Below are 24,241 nucleotides of genomic sequence, written 5' to 3' on the forward strand. Positions count from 1 at the left end.
CAAGAATATCTTCAAGTACTTAAGAAGGACTAAGGAATATTTCTTAGTTTTTGGATCTGATCAGTTGTCAGTATTGGGATACACAGATTTGGATTTCCAAACTGACAAGGATGACAAAAAATCCACGTCTGGGATGGTATATCTAATGGGTGGAGGTGCCATTGTGTGGCGGAGTGCGAAACAAAAGTCTACAGCCGATTCTACTACTGAAGCAGAATACTTTGCAGCTTGTGATGCAGAAAAAGAAGGTGTTTGGCTGAGGAAATTCCTACCAGATTTGGAGGTAGTCCCTGATCTTGTCAAGGGCCCTATTCCCCTGTTATGTGACAACAGAGGGGCCATTGCACAAGCTAAGGAGCCTAGGGCTCATCAGAGGAACAAGCACGTGCAGCGAAAGTATCACGTCATCAGAGAGATTATCCAGCAGGGTGACGTGAGTATCTCCAAAGTGGACACAACTGAAAATGTGTCTGATGCCATGACAAAGGGTTTGTCACCAGGAGTGTTTGAGAAACACATGGAGGGCATGGGTTTAAAATGTATGGGGAATTGGCTTTGATGTACAAGTGGGAGATTATTGGACAAGTGTGTGTCCATCAAACCCAGTTCGGTCCGGTACAACCCGGTTCACCTTTGTATTGAACATTTATACATTTTAGTTTAATATTGTCACATGTGATATAAACTTTTTGAGCATTATGTGTCCGTAAGTTATACTTAAAATGGTAGTCACGACTAGGGTTTGGGCTGGGCACCCTTATCATATGGTCATCGCATTGGGTATGCCTAGACATGTGATGTCAGGGTACGAATGCGAGTGCTCACATGTTTGATGTATGCATTGGCAAATAATCTACTTTGTCGATTCCCTCATGTATTACTGCCAGATGTAGGAAGGGATAGACATGTGTCACCGATACCCTGTACCTGAGGGAACCCTGTCACTGCAAAGTGTGATCGCATTCTTTAGTTCATCAATGACTGAGACTCAAGCGAGTCAAAGTCGGTGTTCTGGGAATGCGTGAACACTTTGTGAGTGAAGGAGTTATCCAACACGGTCACCATTGCCCGATTGGGGAACACCAAGATAGAGACTGCTGCATGGTCGGATCGTAATCGGATCCGATCTAGTTTTGGAAATGGTTTTGCAAAATTTATTTTACATAAAATGATACATTATTTATAGTTATTTCAAATAAAGTATTTTATCGAGTTTTGCGGGACCCGATCGGATGCACAGACGCTCTTATATGGACATGTACTATGGATTGGGGTTTGGCAGTACATGTGTACATGCCCTAGATTCCATAATGATGGTGTTGATTAGTGGGGGGGGGGTTGTATATGATAAATTGTTATCATATAGGGAGTTATTTGGATTTTGCTAATTTAATTGGCTCTTTATTTAATTAATGGATTTGGTGCTAATTGTAATTATCCATTAATAATTAAATAAAGAATCTAATTAATACTTTCCTTATTAGATTCTGCTTCTTCACCTGTGTAGCACTTTGAGTTTAAACAGAACTGCCAGACTGAGAGAGAGAGAGTCAGACTCTCACTAGGGCTCTATTAAATCTATCTAGGATTTAATTAAACCCTATTATTATAAATAGGGGACCATAAAATGTTTTTGGAGCAGCTCTCCACATTTTTGGAGCAGACACTCTCTCTCCTACATTTTTGGTTTCTCTCTCTCCCTCTTGTGATCTCTCTTCTTCTTCTTGCTTCTCTCACCTGTGTTTGAGAGTTAGGGTTTGTGAAACCCTAGATCTATGTTGAGGAGTTTGAGGGCGTCTGGGATTGGCATGTAGAACCTTGGTAGCACCATTGGAGGTTCAGATTTGTTTGCTTGGAGCGCTCACTGGAGGAAGAATCACTGTCTATTGGAGGAGCAACACTTGAGGCTCACCAGGTTAGCAGTTCTTTATTAATTCCTTCAGCTTATTGATTATTAATATTTATGGGATGCGAAAGAAACTTGAATCGATTGATTTCCGCTGCGCATTCGAGTATGGGATGGATCCCTCTTGCCATGTGATGGACTAGAGATGAATTTCTCCGTCCCTATTGTGATAATTAATTTTATGGGACGCAATAGGGAAGGAGAAACCCTAATAGGGATGCACCAGGGTTCTCATGGGCGACCATGGGAAACCCTAAAATTTATTAGGGGCACCCATGGGACACCATGGGATAACCCAAGGCGTGCAATACCCTAATTGGTTTATAATTGGTTTCCCTAGGGAACCATGTTTTGATCCCTAGACCGTTGTTTGGCCGACAGAACCATGGGGAGGGGGTCTAAGTTCCAGGCCCGACGGGTTCTTGTAAACCCGAAAGACTCTCTAGTGAGGTTAAGGGAGATGGACCTAGTACGGGTGGAGTTGATGGCTTTAACCTGATTGCTAAATGAAGTGTTTAGTTTGGAATGTAAGAGGCATGAATGCCTCAACCAAACAGCTGGGGATTAAGAAGGTGTGCAAAGACCATCAAGCTAAATTGGTTTGTCTCTTGGAAACTATAGTTAGGTTAGAGAACTATACTGCCATTTTTGATAATTTTATTTCAGATTGGAAATATGTGCATAATGGGGAGATTGATAATACTGTTCGAATTTGGTTGGGTTGGGATCCTAATTTCTTTAATGTTAAAGAAATTAAAAAATCTAAGCAGTTTATTCATGTTAAGGTGTTGGTTGTGGGTACCTCAAACTCTTTTCTGTGCACTGTAGTGTATGCTCTAAATACTATGGCAGGCCAGAAGGATTTGTGGGAGGATGTGGGGAGTATTGCTGGTGCTGTTACTACCCCTTGGACTATTTTAGGGGACTTCAATGTTACTCGGCATCAAAATGAGAAATTTGGTGGGGAACCTATTCGGCTGGAGGGTATTGATGATTTCAATAATTTTATTGATGACTCTGGGTTGATTGATTTAAAGTGGAAAGGGGAAGCTATGACATGGAATAACAGACAAAGTGGCGATGCTAGGATCTGCTGTAAGCTTGATAGAGTGTTGGTCAACTTGGCTTGGGTGGATTTTTTTAGATCTTCAGAGGCTACTTTTTACCCTCCGGGTCTCTCTGACCATTCTCTAGTAGTGCTGGCTGTGTTAGATGAGGCTAATTTCGGACCTAAACCTTTTAGGTTTTTTGAGGCTTGGATTGGCAAGGATGGTTATGATGAGATGGTTCGGGAGGGCTGGGAGCAGCCAGTTAGTATGGCTCTCAATCCTATCATGAGGTTTGTTGCCCGGTTAAGGAATGTTAAAAAGGACTGAAAAAATGGAATAAAGAGTGCATTGGAGATTTTTTCATTACGGTGAAGGCTGTAGAGTCTGATTTGTTCCAAATTCAATGCAATCTTGGTGATCACCCTGATAACCAGAATCTGGTTCTTTTGGAGTCTCAAGCTAAGGTGAAGTTATGGGAAGCTTTGGCCATTGAAGAAAAATTTTTGAGGGAGAAATCAAGGGTGAAGCATATTCAGCTGGGGGATGGGAATAATAGCTTCTTTCACAAGTCCATGATCTGCAGGCAGAATAGGAAGCATATTTTGGAAATTCAAGGGGAAGGAGGTGACATGGTTAAGGATTCCAACCAAATTAAAGATGAAGCTGTCTCTATCTATAAGAAATTATTTGGGACTGATTCGGTGGATGGTGGTTTTTTTCCTAGCATGGTTCCCTTGTAATACGGCTTATCCCATGCCCAACAAGAAGGTCTTATTGGGAGGGTGTCCAATAAGGAGATTATGGAGGTTGTGTTTGCTATGAAAAATTCCAAAGCCCCAGGACCGGATGGGTTTGGGGCTGCTTTCTTCAAGCATTCTTGGGAAGTAGTTGGTGAGGATTTGACTTTGGCGGTGAAATGGTTCTTTTTGAAGTCTCGACTTCCAAGTTCGATTAATGCTACTTTTATTAGCTTGATTCCTAAGATGGGAGATGTCTCTTCTTTTGCTGGATATAGGCCCATAGCTCTTTGCAATCTTTTTTATAAGATCATTACAAAAATCTTATCTAATAGATTACAAGGAGTAATTGGGCAGGTGGTAAGTGATTCCCAGTCAGGTTTTTCAAGGGGAGGCCTACTGTGGACAACATCCTTGTCTGTTAGGATGTGGTTTGAGGTATAGAGCAGAAAGGATCTAGCCCAACAGCAGTGCTGAAGATTGACCTTCATAAAGCGTATGACTCCCTTAGTAGGAAGTTCTTGTTTGATTTAATGGACAGAATGGGTTTCCCACAGAAGTTTAGTGGTTGGGTGAAGGCTTGTGTTGATACTCCTTGCTTCTCCATCCTATTGAATGGAAGTCCTACTGGTTTTTTCAAAGGGGGTAGGGTAATACGACAAGGGGACCCTATTTCTCCATATTTGTTCACTATTGCCATGGAGGGGTTTTCAGCATTGATGAGGAAGTTGGAGGTGGAGGGCAGCATTAGCCTCCTTCCCAGGTGTAAGTGTTCCCACCTTTCCCACCTTATCTTTGCCGACGACTTGATGATCTTCTTGAAGGCCACCACGGATTCTGTTTTGGCCTGCCTGGGGGCCTTGGATGATTTTCATACCTACTCTGGGTTGAAACTCAACAGGGCTAAGTCCTCTATTATTTTAGAGGGACTCACCCACATGGCCAGACTGCAACTTTTGGAATTAACGAACTTTGTGGATACCAAGTTACCTATCCGGTATCTAGGTGTTCCTCTCATTGCTCGAAAGCTGGCTTTTGCAAATTGTTCTTCCATTTTGGATCGAGTGAGGAGTAGGCTTCATGGTTGGAAAGCTCGACTCTTATCCTTTGCAGGGCGGCTTCAACTTTTAAGCTCTGTTCTTCAAGGCTGCTACATTTACTGGTCAGGGATTTTCGGGCTGCCTGGAGCTCTAAAGAATAAGCTGGAATCCATCTTCTCTAACTTCCTTTGGTCTGGCCCGTCTCTTGATCGTAAGGTACATTACATCTCTTGGGATCAGATTTACAAACCTAAGGCTGAAGGAGGCCTTGGTATTAGGAGAATTTCTTATATGAATACTGCGGGGATTTTTAAACAAATTTGGTGGATTCTAAGAAAGAAAGTCTTTGGGTTAGGTAGGTCAATACCCGCTACCTAAAGAAAGATTCTATTTGGACTGCAAAGATCCCCCAAAATTGCTCTTGGGTTTGGCGAAAAGTCCTCAAATTTACAGATCAGGTTGAGCCACATATCCATCATATTTTTGGGAATGGCCAAGCTACTAGACTTTGGTTGGATAATTGGCATCCCAAAGGGGTCTTGATTAAAAGATATGGAGATCAGATCTGTTATGATGCTGGTTCTCACTGGCCTGCCATGGTTTCGGACTTTATTAGGGATGGCCATTGGCATCTACCCCCTCAGGGTTCTTTTGATCTGATAACTATTTCAAGGGATCTCCCTAGTATTCCTATTGTGAGTGGTGAGGAGGATCTTATTGTTTGGAAGGAAACTTCTAATGGTCTCTTTTTTACCAAGTCGGCTTGGGATCTTATTAGAAGTAGTGCAACAAAGGTGGATTGGAATAAGCTTGTTTGGTTTCCTGGTTTTTTTCCTAGGCACTCTTGTACTACCTGGAGGTGCCTGATGGGAGGGTTGCCAACTAAAGACCAACTCATTAGAAGGAATAGTGTTGTAGGACAGAATTGCATCCTGTGTTGGGGAGGTTTGGAGAGCCATGCCCATCTCTTCTTTGCCTGTCCCTTTTCTAATACCATCTGGGATAGGGTTAGCTCTATGTGTTCTCTCAATGGCAAAGGACCTGCTGCCCTGACTGATGTGGTCAATTGGCTTTCTCATGTGGTTTGTGCTAAAGATAAGATGGATTTTATTCCCAAGCTTGCTTTTTGTGCCACGATTTATCATGTTTGGTGGGAGAGGAATCAACGGCTCTTTAGTAATCAGTCAAGGTCTTATGATAAGATCCTTCAAGACATCAAATTTGATGTTTCCACTAAAGGTTCTCAATGTTCGTTATTGGGTGCCCATACTCCTAGGAATCAATTTTTGGTTGACTAGTGGGGCGTCCAAGTGCAGTGGGCCAATTCGGCTCCCAAAATCTATTTCTGGCCAAAGCCCCCTGCTCAATTGATTTCTCTCCATTGTGATGGGTCCTTGAACGGAGATAGAGCTGCTTATGGGGGTCTCATTCGTGATTCCTTGGGAGATCCGATTCTGGCCTATGTTGGTAAAGGGTTGGAAGCTTCGGTTCTTAGCATTGAATTGATAGCTATCCACAGAGGAGTGGTTTTGTGCTTAGAGAGGAACCTCCATTATATTTCTATCAGATCTGACTCGAAGTTGGCCTTGGAGATTGTTACAGATGTGATTGGCTGCCCCTGGAATGTTTATGCTTTGAAGTACCAGATCATCTCTAGGTTAGACCAGTTGGCTCGCTATGAAGTGAGGCATATTTGGAGAGAACTGAACCAACCGGCGGACTTTATTGCTTCCATAAATAGTGGGGATGGGGAAAATATTATGTATCCTCAAGAGTTTCATGAGGACCTGATGCGGCTGATTCATGATGATTCTGTTGCTAAGGCCCAGTTTACGCCCCCATAATTGGGTTTGGGTGGTTCTCCTTAAATATCCGAGGGGTTTGTCCTCGGGGGTGTGGGGCCTCTTTCTCCTCCTTAGGTCTGTCTAAGGGGTGTCAGTAGGTTCCCTTCTCTTGTATCTTTCTTTTCTTCTTCTATGCATTCACAAATTACTTATCGAAAAAAAAAAAATGTTCATTTTCAATTTAAACCAGACTGGGTGGGTCGTTTGGGGTTATTTGGGGGCATTTCTATACTTTTTTTGGTTTGGGATTTTCTAAAAAGTGTCCTTATCTGTTATTAGACGTGTGGATGCGATGTTGAGGGTCGTGACCTTCGAATCGATACCTACTTCCACATATGTTCATTTTTTGGTTTAAACCAGACCAGGTGGGTCGTTCGGGGTTTTTTCAGGGCATTTTTGTACCTTGTTGGGTTTGGTATTTCTAAAAAGTGTCCTTATCTCTTATTAGACATGTGGATGTGATGTTGAGGGTCGTGACCTTCGAATCGATACCTATTTTGGCATATGTTCCTTTTCGGTTTAAACCAGACCGGCTGGATCGTTTGGGGTTATTTGGGGGCATTTTTGTATTTTTTTGGGCTTGGGATTTTCTAAAAAGTGTCCTTATCTCTTATTAGACGTGTGGATTCGATGTTGAGGGTCGTGACCTTCGAATCGATACCCATTTCGATATATGTTCATTTTCGGTTTAAACCTGACTGGGTGGATTGTTTGGGGTTATTTGGGGGCATTTCTGTACTTTTTTGGATTTGGTATTTTCTAAGGTGAAGTTATGCGAAGCTTTGGCTTGAAGAAAAATTTTTGAGGGAGAAATCAAGGGTGAAGCATATTCAGCTGGGGGATGGGAATAATAGCTTCTTTCACAAGTCCATGATCTACAGGCAGAATAGGAAGCATATTTTGGAAATTCAAGGGGAAGGAGGTGACATGGTTAAGGATTCCAACCAAATTAAAGATGAAGCTGTCTCTTTCTATAAAAAATTATTTGGAACTGATTCGGTGGATGGTGGTTTTTTTCCTAGCACGGTTCCCTTGTAATACGGCTTATCCCATGCCCAACAAGAAGGTCTTATTGGGAGGGTGTCCAATAAGGAGATTATGGAGGTTGTGTTTGCTATGAAAAATTCCAAAGCTCCAGGACCGGATGTGTTTGGGGCTGCTTTCTTCAAGCATTCTTGGGAAGTAGTTGGTGAGGATTTGACTTTGGCAGTGAAATGGTTCTTTTTGAAGTCTCGCCTTCCAAGTTCGATTAATGCTACTTTTATTAGCTTGATTCCTAAGATGGGAGATGTCTCTTCTTTTGCTGGATATAGGCCCATAGCTCTTTGCAATCTTTTTTATAAGATCATTACAAAAATCTTATCTAATAGATTACAAGGAGTAATTGGGCAGGTGGTAAGTGATTCCCAGTCAGGTTTTTCAAGGGGAGGTCTATTGTGGACAACATCCTTGTCTGTCATGATGTGGTTCGAGGCATAGAGCAGAAAGGATCTAGCCCAACAGCAGTGCTGAAGATTGACCTTCATAAAGAGTATGACTCCCTTAGTAGGAAGTTCTTGTTTGATTTAATGGACAGAATGGGTTTCCCACAGAAGTTTATTGGTTGGGTGAAGGCTTGTGTTGATACTCCTTGCTTCTCCATCCTATTGAATGGAAGTCCTACTGGTTTTTTCAAAGGGGGTAGGGGAATACGACAGGGGGACCCTATTTCTCCATATTTGTTCACTATTGCCATGGAGGGGTTTTCAGCATTGATGAGGAAGTTGGAGGTGGAAGGCAGCATTAGCCTCCTTCCCAGGTGTAAGTGTTCCCACCTTTCCCACCTTATCTTTGCCGACGACTTGATGATCTTCTTGAAGGCCACCACGGATTCTGTTTTGGCCTGCCTGGGGGCCTTGGATGATTTTCATACCTACTCTGGGTTGAAACTCAACAGGGCTAATTCCTCTATTATTTTAGAGGGTCTCACCCACACGGCCAGACTGCAACTTTTGGAATTAACGAACTTTGTGGATACCAAGTTACCTATCTGGTATCTAGGTGTTCCTCTCATTACTCGAAAGCTGGCTTTTGCAAATTGTTCTTCCATTTTGGATCGAGTGAGGAGTAGGCTTCATGGTTGGAAAGCTTGACTCTTATCCTTTGCAGGGCGGCTTCAACTTTTAAGCTCTGTTCTTCAAGGTTGCTACATTTACTGGTCAGGGATTTTCGGGCTGCCTGGAGCTCTAAAGAATAAGCTGGAATCCATCTTCTCCAACTTCCTTTGGTCTGGCCCGTCTCTTGATCGTAAGGTACATTAAATCTCTTGGGATAAGATTTACAAACCTAAGGCTGAAGGGGGCCTTGGTATTAGGAGAATTTCTGATATGAATATTGTGGGGATTTTTAAACAAATTTGGTCGATTCTAAGAAAGAAAGTCTTTGGGTTTGGTGGGTCAATACCCGCTACCTAAAGAAAGATTCTATTTGGACTGCAAAGATCCCCCAAAATTGCTCTTGGGTTTGGCGAAAAGTCCTCAAATTTGGAGATCAGGTTGAGCCACATATCCATCATATTTTTGGGACTGGCCAAGCTACTAGACTTTGGTTGGATAATTGGCATCCCAAAGGGGTCTTGATTAAAAGATATGGAGATCAGATCCGTTATGATGCTGGTTCTCACCGGCCTGCCATGGTTTCGGACTTTATTATGGATGGCCATTGGCATCTACCCCCTCAAGGTTCTTTAGATCTGATAACTATTTCGAGGGATCTCCCTAGTATTCCTATTGTGAGTGGTGAGGAGGATCTTATTGTTTGGAAGGAAACTTCTAATGGTCTCTTTTTTACCAAGTCGGCTTGGGATCTTATTAGAAGTAGTGCAACAAAGGTGGATTGGAATAAGCTTGTTTGGTTTCCTGGTTTTTTTCCTAGGCACTCTTGTACTACCTGGAGGTGCCTGATGGGAGGGTTGCCAACTAAAGACCAACTCATTAGAAGGAATAGTATTGTAGGACAGAATTGCATCCTATGTTGGGGAGGTTTGGAGAGCCATGCCCATCTCTTCTTTGCCTGTCCCTTTTCTAATACCATTTGGGATAGGGTTAGCTCTATATGTTCTCTCAATGGCAAAGGACCTGCTGCCCTGACTGATGTGGTCAATTGGCTTTCTCATGTGGTTTGTGCTAAAGATAAGATGGATTTTATTCCCAAGCTTGCTTTTTGTGCCACGATTTATCATGTTTGGTGGGAGAGGAATCAACGGCTCTTTAGTAATCAGTCAAGGTCTTATGATAAGATCCTTCAAGACATCAAATTTGATGTTTCCACTAAAGGTTCTCAATGTCCGTTATTGGGTGCCCATACTCCTAGGAATCAATTTTTAGTTGACAAGTGGGGGGTCCAAGTGCAGTGGGCCAATTCGGCTCCCAAAATCTATTTCTGGCCAAAGCCCCCTGCTCAATTGATTTCTCTCCATTGTGATGGGTCCTTGAACGGAGATAGAGCTGCTTGTGGGGGTCTCATTCGTGATTCCTTAGGAGATCCGATTCTGGCCTATGTTGGTAAAGGGTTGGAAGCTTCGGTTCTTAGCATGGAATTGATAGCTATCCACAGAGGAGTGGTTTTGCTTAGAGAGGAACCTCCATTATATTTCTATCAGATCTGACTCGAAGTTGGCCGTGGAGATTGTTACAGATGTGATTGGCTGCCCCTGGAATGTTTATGCTTTGAAGTACCAGATCATCTCTAGGTTAGACTAGTTGGCTCGCTATGAAGTGAGGCATGTTTGGAGAGAACTGAACCAACCGGTGGACTTTATTGCTTCCATAAATAGTGGGGATGGGGAAACTATTATGTATCCTCAAGAGTTACATGAGGACCTGATGCGGCTGATTCATGATGATTCTGTTGCTAAGGCCCAGTTTAGGCCCCCATAATTGGGTTTGGGTGGTTCTCCTTAAATATCCGAGGGGTTTGTCCTCGGGGGTGTGGGGCCTCTTTCTCCTCCTTAGGTCTGTCTAAGGGGTGTCTGTAGGTTCCCTTCTCTTGTATCTTTCTTTTCTTCTTCTATACATTCACAAATTACTTATCGAAAAAAAAAAAAATGTTCATTTTCAATTTAAACCAGACTGGGTGGGTCGTTTGGGGTTATTTGGGAGCATTTCTATACTTTTTTTGGTTTGGGATTTTCTAAAAAGTGTCCTTATCTATTATTAGATGTGTGGATGCGATGTTGAGGGTCGTGACCTTCGAATCGATACCTACTTCGACATATGTTCATTTTTGGTTTAAACCAGACCGGGTGGGTCGTTCGGGGTTTTTCCAGGGCATTTTTGTACCATTTTGGGTTTGGTATTTCTAAAAAGTGCCCTTATCTCTTATTAGACGTGTGGATGCGATGTTGAGGGTTGTGACCTTCGAATCGATACCTATTTTGGCATATGTTCCTTTTCGGTTTAAACCAGACTGGCTGGATAATTTGGGGTTATTTGGGGCATTTTTGTACTTTTTTGGGCTTGGGATTTTCTAAAAAGTGTCCTTATCTCTTATTAGACGTGTGGATTCGATGTTGAGGGTCGTGACCTTCGAATCGATACCTATTTCGATATATGTTCATTTTCGGTTTAAACCTGACCGGGTGGATTGTTTGGGGTTATTTGGGGGCATTTCTGTACTTTTTTGGATTTGGTATTTTCTAAAAAGTGTCCTTATCTCTTATTAGACGTGTGGATGCGATGTTGAGGGTCGTGACCTTCGAATCGATACGTATTTCGATATATGTTCATTTCCGATCCGAACCTGACCGGGAGGGTCATTCGGGGCATTTCTGTAGTTTTTTGGGTTTGGTATTTTCTAAAATGTGTCCTTATCTCTTATTAGACGTGTGGATTCGATGTTGAGGGTCAAGACCTTCGAATCGATACCTATTTCAGCATATGTTCATTTTCGGTTTAAAGTAGACCAGGTAGGTCGTTTGGGGTTATTTGGGGGCATTTATGTACTTTTTTGGGCTTGGGATTCTCTCAAAGGTGTCCTTATCACTTATTAGACGTGTGGATTCTATGTTGAGTGTCGTTACCTTCGAATTGATATCTATTTTGATATATGTTCATTTTCAGTTTAAACATGACCAAGTGGGTTGTTTGGGATTATTCAGGGGCATTGTTGTACTTTATTGGATTTGGTATTTTCTAAAAAGTGTCCTTATCTCTTATTAGACGTGTAGATACGATGCTGAGTGTTGTGACCTTCGAATCGATACCTATTTCGACATATGTTCATTTTCGATTTAAACTAGACCGGGTGGGTCGTTTTGGGTTGTTTGGGGGCATTTCTGTAGTTTTTATGATTTGGTATTTTCTAAACAGTGTCCTTATCTCTTATTAGACGTGTGGATGCGATGTTGAGGGTCGTGACCTTCGAATCGATATCTATTTTGACATATGTTCATTTTCGGTTTAAACCTGACCGGGTGGGTCGTTTGGGGTTATTTGGGTGCATTTCTTTACTTTTTTGGATTTGGTATTTTCTAAAAAGTGTCCTTATCTCTTGTTAGATGAGTGGATGTGATGTTGAGGGTCGTGACCTTCGAATCGATACGTATTTCAACAAATGTTGATTTTCGATCCGAACCTGTCCGGGTGGGAGGGCATGAGAGGCGAGCTGATATGCTGTCTTTGAAAGGGAAGTGGGCAGATTGGTCCAATAAACCCTCAGCTAACTTTGAAAGACTAAAACGGCAGGCAGCGGAGAACCGTTCAAACCAGGGTTCCTTAGACAAAGGTATGGGTTTTTCTGGTTCTCTTAGTTCTTCTTTATTGGGCCGGGCCATTGGAAGAGGCCCTAAATTTTTACCTCAACGTATTCCTGTGAAGGAAGGGGGGGCATTAGATTGGAGGGACCTAGTAAGGGTGGGACTAATGTGGCTACCCATCACCTTAGATGAATTGCATCTCTTGGAACGTGAGGGGTATGAATGCCCCTACAAAGAGACGTGGGATTAAAAATGTGATTATGGACAATAATGCTAAATTAGCCATTCTTCTTGAGACTAAGGTGAAAGCGGAGAACTGTGCTGCTACCTTTGACCCTTTTCGTTCAAACTGGAAGTATTTACATAATGGTGAGGCAGATTCTACTGTTCGCATTTGGTTGGGCTGGGATGCTACAGTTTTTAAAGTTGAGAAAATCCAGAAATCCACTCAATTTATTCATGCTAAAGTGACTACTTTGGGGACCTCTCTTAATTTTTTGTGCATGGCTGTTTATGCTTCGAATTCGATGGAAGAAAGGAGGGAGCTTTGGAGGGATGTCATTACTCTTGCTAGTAATATCTCCATTCCTTGGGTTGCTCTAGGGGATTTTAATGTTGTTCGTCAGCAAAGTGAAAAGCTTGGAGGGGATCCAGTCCGTCAAGAGGCTGTTGACGATTTTAACTCTTTCATCTTTGACACTGAGCTTATTGATTTAAAGTGGAAGGGAGAACTCTTTACTTGGAATAATAGGCAGGGGGGCAGCTCTCGGGTCTGTTGCAAATTGGATAGGGCCTTGGTTAACTTAAATTGGATGGATGTGCTCAGGTCTTCCAAAGCCACTTTCCTTCCCCCAGGGTTGTCAGATCATTCTCCAGCAGTGGTTTCGATCCTTGATGGGGTAAACTTTGGCCCAAAACCTTACCAGTTCTTTGAGGCATGGATTGGAAGATGGGGGGTTCGATGAAGTGGTGATTAAAGGTTGGGACTATCCAGTAAATATGAAGCTCAATCCTATTCTTTGGTTTGCGGCTCACCTAAAAAATGTCAAGGCTGAACTCAAGAAGTGGAATAAAGACTGCATTGGAGATGTTTTTCTTGCAGTTAAGAATGCTACATCAGAGTTGACTCACATTCAAGTTAGCCTTGCTGCCCACCCAAATGACTCCGATTTAGTTATCTTAGAGTCAAAAGCCAAAAAAGAAGTTATGGGAAGCTCTTAGCACTAAAGAAAACTTCCTTAAGGAGAAATCAAGAGTCAAGAATATTCAATTGGGGGATGGAAATAATAGCTTCTTCCACAAGTCCATGGTGTGTAGGCAAAATAGGAATCACATTTTGGAGGTGCACAATAAAAGAAATGAGGTTATCAAGGAACCCAATCTTATCAAAATGGAGGCAGTTTCCTTTTACATGAACCTGTTTGGAGCAAATGCAGATGACACTGGGTTTTTCCCTGAGTCTATTCCTTTACAACACGGCCTGAATCTTGTGCAGTAAAACAGTCTTATTGGACAGATTTCTAATAAGGAAATTATAGAGGTGGTGTTTGCTATGAAGAATTCCAAAGCTCCAGGGCCGGATGGGTTTAAGCACTCTTGGGAGGTTGTTGGAGAGGATCTCACTCTGGCCGTTAAATGGTTTTTTTCAAAGTCCATTATGCCATGCTCTATTAATGCTACATTCATCAGCCTAATCCCAAAAACCGAAGCTACTTCTTCTTTTGCGGGCTACAGACCAATAGCTCTTTGCAATCTATTTTATAAAATCATTACAAAATTTTTATCTAATAGGCTGCAAGGAGTTGTCGGGAAAGTGGTTAGTGATACCCAATCTGCTTTTATCAAAGGGTGCTCTATTGTGGATAACATCCCTGTTTGTCATGATGTGGTTAGGGATATTGAGCAGAAAGGGACTTCTCCTACGGCAGTGCTAAAAATTGACTTACATAAAACCTATGACTCCCTTAATAGAAAGTTCCTCTTTGAGATCATGGGCAGGATGGGTTTCCCAAGCAAGTTCATTCGATGGATAAAAGCGTGTGTTGATACTCCCTGCTTCTCGAATCTTCTCAATGGAAGCCTTACAGGTTATTTTAAAGGAAAGAGGGGGATAAGACAGGGAGATCCTCTCTCCCCTTACTTGTTTACCATTGCCATGGAAGGTTTTTCGGCCTTGATGAGGAAGTTGGAAACTGAAGGTCAAATCAGCTTGCTCCCAAGATGCAGAAGTTCCCATCTTTCACACCTTATCTTCGCAGATGACTTGATGATTTTTGTGAAGGCTGTCCCTGACTATATTTCGACTTGTTTGGGGGCTCTGATTGATTTTCACACCTACTCTGGGTTGAAACTCAATAGAGCTAAGTCCTCTATTATTTTAGGGGGCCTTACCCAAACAGCCAGACTGCAACTTTTGGAATTAATGAATTTTGTGGAAACTAAGCTGCCCATTCGGTATCTTGGTGTTCCTCTTATCTCACGCAAGCTTTCTATGGCAGATTGCTCCTCTATTCTTGATTTGGTGAGACGAAGACTTGACGGTTGGAAAGCTCGATTCTTATCCTTTGTTGGCCGGCTGTAGCTTCTTAGCTCTGTTCTCCAGGGTTGCTACATTTATTGGTCGGGTATATTTGCCTTACCAAGTGGAGTCAAACAGAAGCTGGAATCCATGTTCTCGAATTTCCTTTGGACAGGTCCCTCCTTGGAACGAAAGGTACACTATGTTTCTTGGGATAAAATTTGCAAACCTAAGGATGAAGGGGTTTAGGTATCCGCAGAATTTCTGATATGAATGCTACGGGTATCCTAAAGCAAGTCTGGTGGATTGCCTCCAAAAAGGATAGCCTTTGGGTTAGGTGGGTGTATGCCCGGTACTTAAAGAATGATTCCATTTGGACTGTGAAAATTCCTCAAAACTGCTCTTGGGTCTGGCATAAAGTGCTTAAGTATAGAGATTTGGTTGAACCCCACATCCTCCACTTTATTGGGTCTGGCCACTCTACAAGGCTCTGGCTCGATAAGTGGCATCCTCAAGGGGTTTTAATCAAGAAATTTGGGGATCGTATCAGATATGATGCGGGCTCTCACCGAATGGGTAGGGTTTCGAACATTATTAGACAGGGCGCCTGGCATCCCATTTCCTATGGTTCCTTTGACCTGATTAGTGTCTGGGGTAATTTGCAACATGTTCCTATTTTGAGTGGTACAGAGGATCTTATTTTTTGGAAGAAAACCCCTAATGGCTTGTTCACCACTAAATCAGCCTGGGACACTATTAGAAGGACTTCTATTAAGGTGGGCTGGAATAAATATATTTGGTTTGCAGAGAACTTCCCTAAGCATTCTTGCACTGCTTGGAGATGTCTTATGGGTGCTCTCCCAACCAAAGACCAGCTAATTAAGAGGAATATCCATGTTGGAGCGAATTGCATTTTTTGTTGGGCTGGAACTAAAAGTCATGAGCATCTTTTCTTCAATTGCCCCTTTTCCAATAGCATTTGGGGGAGAATTAGTTCCTCTTGCTCACAAGGGGGTGGGGGGCCCACCTCTCTCCAGAAGGCGATTGTCTGGCTCTCAAATGTTGGCTGTGCTAATGACAAGATGGACATTATTCCCAAGTTGGATTTTTGTTCTACTGTGCATTTTATTTGGTGGGAAAGAAACCGAAGGCTTTTGAGAACAAGGTTAGGTCTCATGATCAGATTATTGAGGCTATTAGACTTGATGTGGCTATCAAGTGTGCTGCCTTTCCCATTTCGTTTGTCCAAAATCCCAGAAATCAGTTTTTGGCTGACAGTTGGGGGATTAGGGTGGATTGGAAGGTTATTACACAAAAAACTTGTGCGTGGTTCAGACCTCCTACTCACATGACAGCCCTTCATTGTGATGGGTCTTTGACAACTGATAGAGCTTCTTATGGTGGGATCATTCGTGATGACACAGGGGCTGCTATTATGGCTTATGCTGGGAAGGGGGATGATAATTCTGTTCTTGGCATGGAACTTCTTGCTATCCTTAGGGGAGTCACTTTATGCATTCAAAAGGATCTCCTTCGGGTTTCTATTAGATCTGATTCCAAACATGCACTGGATATTTTAAATGGGATAGTGAGCTGTCCTTGGAGCTTGCAGGCCTTAAAAGTCCGGATCACATCTCTAAAGGAGCAATTGCAATGTAAGGAGATTAGACATGTTTTGAGGGAGCTCAACCAACCGGCAGACTTTGTTGGAGCCATTGACACTGGGGATGGGGAATCTTTTATCTACTCCCCGGATTTCCCCCAGGACTTAGTGGAGTTGATCAAGAATGACTCAGACCGTAAGACCTACTTTAGGACCCCTTCACATTGAGTAGTAGGCCCCTGTTGTTTGGGGCTGTATCACCGAGGGCTTGTCCTCGGGTTCGCTCTGGAGCTCTCCTTCCCCTCTTAGGCCTGTCTAAGGGGAGGGGGCGAGGGCTGCCATTTTATGTATTTTATTTCATCTTTTTTCTATCTCAATACAATCATACTTACCTATCAAAAAAAAAATGTGATATATGTGGGGTTCAACCAAATCTCTATACTTAAGCACCTTACGCCAGACCCAAGAGCAATTTTGGGGGGTTTTCACAGTCCAAATGGAGTCTTCCTTCAAGTAGCGGGTATAAACCCATCTAACCCAAAGGCTGTCCTTCTTAGAGGCAATCCACCAGATTTGCCTAAGAATACCAGCAATATTCATATCTGAAATTCTATGGATTCCTAATCCACCTTCATCCTTAGGTTTGCAAATTGTATCCCAAGAGACATAGTGTACCTTCCGTTCCAAAGAGGGCCTTGTCCAGAGAAAGTTTGAGAACATGGATTCCAGCTTCCACTTAACCCCACTTGGGAGGCCAAATATTCCCGACCAATAGATGTAGCAGCCTTGAAGCACCAAACTGAGAAGCTGCAGCCGGCCTCCAAAGGATAAAAATCGAGCCTTCCAACCATCAAGTCTTCGTCTCACTCGATCAAGAATAGCAGAGTATTCTGCCATAGAAAGCTTTCGATAGATAAGGGGAACACCAAGATACCGTATAGGCAACTTGGTGTCCACAAAGTCCGTTAATTCCAAAAGTTGCAGTCTGGCTGTTTGGGTAAGGCCTCCTAAAATAATAGAAGACTTAGCTCTATTGAGCTTCAACCGAGAGTAGGTATGAAATTCCTCCAGGGCCCCCAAGCAAGCCGAAATAGAATCTGGTACAGCCTTCACAAAAATCATCAAATCGTCTACGAATATGAGGTGAGAGAGATGAGAACTCTTGCATCTAGGGAGTAGGCTGATCTGCCCTTCCACATCCAACTTCCTCATCAAGGCCGAGAACCCCTCCATGGCAATGGTAAACAGGTAAGGAGAAAGCGGATCTCCCTGCCTTATCCCTCTTCTACCTTTAAAATATCCAGCTGGGCTCCCATTTAATAAGATCAAAAAACAGGAGTATCAACACAGACTTTCACCCATCCAAGGAATCTATCCAAAAACCCCATCCTTCCCATGATCTCAAATAAAAAATTCCTGCTTAGGGAATCATAAGCCATATGTAAGTCAATTTTCAACACTGCCGTTGGAGGAATCCCTTTCTGTTCAATGCCCCTTACCACATCATGGCAAACAAGAATATAATCCACAATTAACCACCCCTTGATGAAAGCCGACTGGGTGTCACTCACCACACTCCCAACAACCTCTTGCAACCTATTAGATAAAACTTTTGTGATGATTTTATAACATAAATTGTATAAGGCTATTGGTCTATACCAAGCAAAAGAGGTGGCATCCTCGGTCTTCGTAATAAGGCTAATAAACGTGTCATTAATAGAGCTGGGTAAAATAGACTTGGAGAAGAACCACTTTACAGCCAGTGTAAGATCCTCTCCAACAACCTCCCAAGAGTGCTTGAAGAAAGCCGCTCCAAACCCATCCGGCTCTGGTGCTTTGAATTCTTCAATGCAAACACCACCTCCCTAATTTCCTTATTAGAAACCTTACCGACTAGGTTCTCTTGCTGGGTGGAATAAAGTCCATACTGCAAAGGGACAGACTCGGGAAAGAAACCTCTGTCATTCGCATCAGCTCCGAACAGGTTCTTATAAAATGATACTGCCTCCTCTTTAATAAGATTCGGCTCTTTAATAACATCGACCCCTTCAGTTCGCACTTCTAAGATGTGATTCCAATTTTTCCTGCACACCATGGACTTATAAAAAAACCTGTTATTCCCATCCACCAATTGAATATTTTTTACCCTTGATTTGTCTTTAAGGAATTACTTCATTTTAGCATCTGACTCCATAGCAACCAAATTTAGATCATTCGGATGGGCAACAAAGTTCACCTGTATATTGTTCAAATCCGATTCAGCATTCTTTACCGCAAGGAAGACATCTCCAATGCTCTCTTTATTCCACTTCTTAAGCTCACTCTTCACATTCTTAAGGCCGGCTGCAAACCAAAGGATAGGATTAAGGTTCAAGTTAATCGGACGATTCCAGCCATTTAACACCGCTTCATCAAAGCCCTCTCTACCGATCCAAGACTCAAAGAATTGAAATGGTTTTGGACCAAAATTTACACTTTCAAGGATCGAAATCACTGCTGGGGAGTGATCCGATAACCCCAGGGGAAGGAAAGTAGCTTCAGAAGAGCTAAGGGTATCCATCCAGCTCAAATTCTCCAAAACCCTATCCAATTTAGAACAAACCCGAGCGTTGCCCCCTTGCCTGTTGTTCCAAGTAAACAGCTACCTATTTCGACATATGTTCATTTTTGGTTTAAACCAGAACGGGGGTGTCGTTTTGGGGTTATTTGGGGGCATTTCTTTACTTTTTTGGATTTGGTATTTTCTAAAAAGTGTCCTTATCTCTTAATAGATGTGTGGATGCAATGTCGAGGATCGTGACCTTCGAATCGATACCTATTTTGGCATATGTTCATTTTCGATTTAAACTAGATCGGGTGGGTCGTTTGGGGTTATTTGGGGGCACTTCTGTACTTTTTTTGGTTTGGGATTTTCTAAAAAGTGTCCTTATCTCTTATTAGACGTGTGGATGCAATGTTGAGGGTCGTGACCTTCGAATCGATACCTATTTTGACATATGTTCATTTTTCATTTAAACCAGACCGGGTGGGTCGTTTGGGTTTATTTCAGGGCATTTCTTTACTTTTTTGGGTTTGAGATTCTCTAAAAAGTGTTTTTATCTCTTATTAGAGGTGTGGATGCGATGTTGAGAGTCGTGACCTTCGAATCGATACTTATTTCGACATATGTTCATTTACAGTCTGAACCAGACCGGGTGGGTCGTTTGGCGTTATTTGGGGGCATTTCTATACTTTTTTGGGTTTGGGATTTTCTAAAAGGTGTCCTTATCTCTTATTAGACATGTGGATGCGATGGTGAGGGTTGTGACCTGCGAATCGATACATATTTCGACATATGTTCATTTTTTGTTTAAACCAGAATAGGTTGGTCATTTGGGGTTATTTAGGGGCATTTGTGTACTTTGGATTTTCTAAAAAGTGTCCTTATCTCTTATTAGACATTTGGATACGATGTTGAGGGTCATGACCTTCGAATCGATACCTATTTTGGCATATGTTCATTTTCGATTTAAACAGAACTAGCTGGGTCGTTTGGGGTTTATTTGGGGGCATTTCTGTACTTTTTTGGGCTTGGGATTTTCTAAAACTATCCTTATCTTGTATTAGACGTGTGGATGCGATGTTGAGGGTCTTGACCTTCGAATCGATACCTATTTTGACATATGTTCATTTTCAATTTAAACCAGACCGGGTGGGTTGTTTGGGGTTATTTGGCGGCATTTCTAAACTTTTTTGGGTTTGGTATTTTCTAAAAAGTGTCCTTATCTCTTATTAGACGTGTGGATGCGATGTTGAGGGTCGTGACCTTTGAATCGATACCTATTTTGGCATATGCTCAATTTTGGTTTAAACCGGAACAAGTGGATCGTTAGGGATTATTTGGGGGCATTTATGTACTTTTTTGGGTTTGGGATTCTCTAAAAAGTGTCATTTTCTCTTATTAGACACATGCGATGTTGAGGGTCGTGACCGTTGAATCGATACCTATTTTGACATATGTTCATTTTCGGTTTAAACCAGACTGGGTGTGTCGTTTGCGGTTATTTGGGGGCATTTCTGTACTTTTTTGGATTTGGTGTTTTCTAAAAAGTGTCCTTATCTCTTATTAGACGTGTGGATGCGATGTTGAGGGTCGTGACCTTCGAATCGACACGTATTTCAACATACGTTAATTTTTTATCTGAACCTGATCGGGTGTGTTATTTGGAGTTATTTGGGGGCATTTTTGTATTTTTTTGGGTTTGGAATTTTCAAAAAAGTATCCTTATCTCTTATTAGACGTATGGATGCGATGTTGAGGGTTGTGACCTGCGAATCGATACAAATTTTGACACATGTTCATTTTCAGTTTAAACCAGACCAGGTGGGTCTTTTGGGGTTATTTGGGGGTATTTCTACAATTTTTTGCGATTGGGATTTTCTAAAAAGTGTCCTTTTCTCTAATTAGACATGCGAATGCGATGTTGAGCGTCATGACAAACGAATCGATACCTATTTTGACATATGTTCATTTTCGGTTTAAACCAGACCGGGTGGGTCGTTTGGGGTTATTTGGGGGCATTTCTGTACTGTTTTGGGTTTTGGATTTTCTAAAAAGTGTCCATATATCTTATTTGACGTGTGGATGCGATGTTGAGGGTTGTGACTTTCGAATCGATACGTATTTTGACATATGTTCATTTTCGGTTTAAACCAGAACGGGTGGGTCGTTTGGGGTTATTTCGGGGCATTTCTGTACTTTTTTGGGTTTGAGATTCTCTAAAAAGTGTCCTTATCTCTTATTAGACATGTGGATGCGAGGTTGAGAGTCGTGACCATCGAATCGATACCTATTTCAACATGTTCATTTTCAGTTTAAACTAGACCGGGTGGGTCATTTGGTTTTATTTGGGGGCATTTCTGTACTTTTATGGGCTTGGGATTTTTGAAAAAGTGTCCTTATCTGTTATTAGATGTGTGGATGCGATGTTGAGGGTCGTGACTTTCGAATTGATACCTATTTCGACATCTATTTATTTTTGGTTTAGACCAAACCGGGTGGGTCGTTAGGGGTTATTTTGGGGCACTTCTATACTTTTTTGGGTTTGGGATTCTCTAAAAAGTGTCCGTATCTCTTATTAGACGTGTGAAAGCGATGTTCAGGGTAGTGACCTTTGAATCGATACCTATTTTGACATATGTTCATTTTCGGTTTAAATCAGACCGGGTGGGTCATTTGGGATTATTTGGGGGCATTTCTGTACTCTTTTGGGTTTGGTATTTTCTAAAATGTGTCCTTATCTCTTAATAGTCATGTGGATGCGATGTTGAGGGTCGTGGCCTTCGAATCAATACCTATTTCGACATATGTTCATTTTTTGTCTAAACCAGAACGGGTGGGTCGTTTGGGTTTATTTCGGGGCATTTCTTTACTTTTTTGGGTTTTGGATTTTCTAAGAAGTGTCCTTATTTCTTATTAGACGTGTGGATGCGATGTTGAGGGGCATGACTTTCGAATCGATACGTATTTTGACTTATGTTCATTTTCGGTCCGACCTGACCTGGTGGGTCGTCAGGGGTTATTTGGTGGCATTTCTGTACTTTTTTAGATTTGGGATTTTCTAAAAAGTGTCCTTATCTCTTATTAGACGTGTGGATGCGATGTTGAGGGTCAGGACCTTCGAATCGATAAGTATTTCGACTTATGTTCATTTTCGGTCCGAACCAGACCGGGTGGATCGATTGGGGTTATTTGGGGGCATTTCTGTACTTTTTATGGTTTTTTTTTTCAATAAGTAAGAAGATTGTATTGGAAAAGGAGGAAAAATTACAAAAGAAGGCATTCTCTAAGAACCCTACAGGGGGAAGAGAACCCAAAGCACGATGGGATAGGCCCCATCAAACAAGAACCGAGCCAAAAAGGCTACAGCCTATAATAAGTGACAAAATCCGAGTCCTGCTTAAGGTAGTCAATAAGGGCAGGGGGGAAATCTCCAGGATCCCAAACTACCCCATGTGAGTCGCAAGGGACTGCAGCCATAAAATCTGCCGGTCGATTTTGTTCTCTCCAAACATGGGTGAATTCTTTCGTTCTCAGATCATTAGCCAAAGCAAGGATTCTACTCTTGATAGGTTGTACTTTCCAAGGTCCTACAACCTTGCCAGAAATGGTGTCAATCGCCAACTTGGAATCGGATCTGACCGAAACATCAAGGATTCCTCTCTCTATGCAAAGGGAGATGCCTCTATGTATAGCAGCCAGCTCCATGGAGAGAATGCAAAGTTCCAGCCCTTGGTTAGCAAATACAGCTACAGGTTGTCCAATCGCATTACGAATCACTCCTCCTAAAGCAGCTCTACCATCGGACAGCGAACCATCACAGTGAAGGGACCACAAATTGTTAGGAGGTAAGAACCACGAGCATGGTCTCGGTGTCCTAATAGTCCAATGAACTTGCAAGTTCCAGGCCGATGCAATGTGGGAATTAGCAGGACTAGGATCCCCACTCAAAGAACCAGATGTGACTGCAGTCCTAACATCCCCCTTGATAGCTTCCACAATCTGATCCTTAGATCTAGCCTTTTGGCGAAAAATTCTGAAATTTCTTTCAAACCAAATATGCTTGACAGTGGCACAAAATGCAAGCTTTAAAACCACACCTAAGCTCCCCGCTCTTCCTGCCGTATACCAAACCTAAATAGCAACATCAAATATGTTCATGGGAGCCTGTCCATGAAGAGAACACCTACCAAAGATCCTCCTCCAAATATCAATGGAAAAAGGGCAAGCAAAGAAAATTTGGTTTCTGCTCTCAATACCAGCCCAACAAAACTCACAACTATGCTGAACCGGGATCCCCCTGTGAATAAGATTATCCCTAGTGGGGAGAGCATCGACCAGACACCTCCAAGAAACAAAAGAGTGGGATTTAATGCTGCCTTCAAACCAAACTGCTTCACTCCAATCCACAGGGTGGGCCTTAACACGGGTGGCATTCCAAGCCGATTTGGTTGAAAAGATACCTGCCGAATTGCCAGTCCAGACTGCCAAGTCCAGGTTGTCACCATGTAACTTATCAATAGAGGGGAGGGCTCTCCAAACATCAATAAGGTCAAAAGGGGTTGAAGGGCTAGGCCGCCAATCTCCGTCCTGAACAATTTCCTTGACAAGGGCATGATGGGCTGCAAGCGCATAAGATCCCGCATCATAGCAAATCCTACTGCCAAACCTATTAAGAAAGACTCCCTCTGGGTGCCATCACCAATGAAGGTATTAATTAAAGGCAAAGCCTTATCTCTATACTTCAAAACTTTCCTCTAAACCCAAGAGCAATTCTGCAACACCTTAACTATCCAAAGCGATTCATGCTTGAGATACCTGTGCTGGACCCAATGCACCCGAAGGTGGTTATGCTTGGAGGCAATCCACTAGATTTGCTTCAAAATACCAGCCACATTCATCTCCTTAACCCACTTGAGCCCAAGCCCTCCTTCAGTTTTAGGCATGCAGACCGCATCCCAAGAAATGAAGTGCATTTTCCTTTCAAGTGAGGGGCTTGACCAAAGGAAATTAGAAAACATGGACTCAAGTCGAGATAAGGTTCGCAGGCCTAGTAAATGTAGCATCCTTGGAACAAGAGATAAGTTGAGCGATAAGATAAAAACCGGCTTTCCATCCTTCATTTCCTTCAAACCAAATCTAAAATGCAATCTTTCAAGGACGCCGAGACAAGAGGGATGCCAAGGTACGATAGGAGAGTGGTCTCCGTTAATTCCAAAGTTCCATACTACTAGTTTGGGTTGCCCCTACAATAATAGAGGACTTAGATCT

General features: G+C 42.4%; 1 protein-coding gene across 1 annotated transcript; it reads left to right on the forward strand.

Moving 5' to 3' along the window:
• Nucleotides 1-2,442: 2,442 nt before the first annotated feature.
• LOC122647773 lies at nucleotides 2,443-3,695 on the forward strand. The gene is made up of 2 exons (XM_043841091.1): nucleotides 2,443-3,216; nucleotides 3,330-3,695. The coding sequence occupies exons 1-2, from the start codon at nucleotides 2,443-2,445 to the stop codon at nucleotides 3,693-3,695; spliced, it is 1,140 nt and encodes a 379-aa protein (XP_043697026.1).
• Nucleotides 3,696-24,241: the final 20,546 nt, after the last annotated feature.

This window comes from Telopea speciosissima, unplaced genomic scaffold (assembly GCF_018873765.1).
Source record: "Telopea speciosissima isolate NSW1024214 ecotype Mountain lineage unplaced genomic scaffold, Tspe_v1 Tspe_v1.0150, whole genome shotgun sequence".
Lineage (NCBI taxonomy): Eukaryota > Viridiplantae > Streptophyta > Magnoliopsida > Proteales > Proteaceae > Telopea > Telopea speciosissima.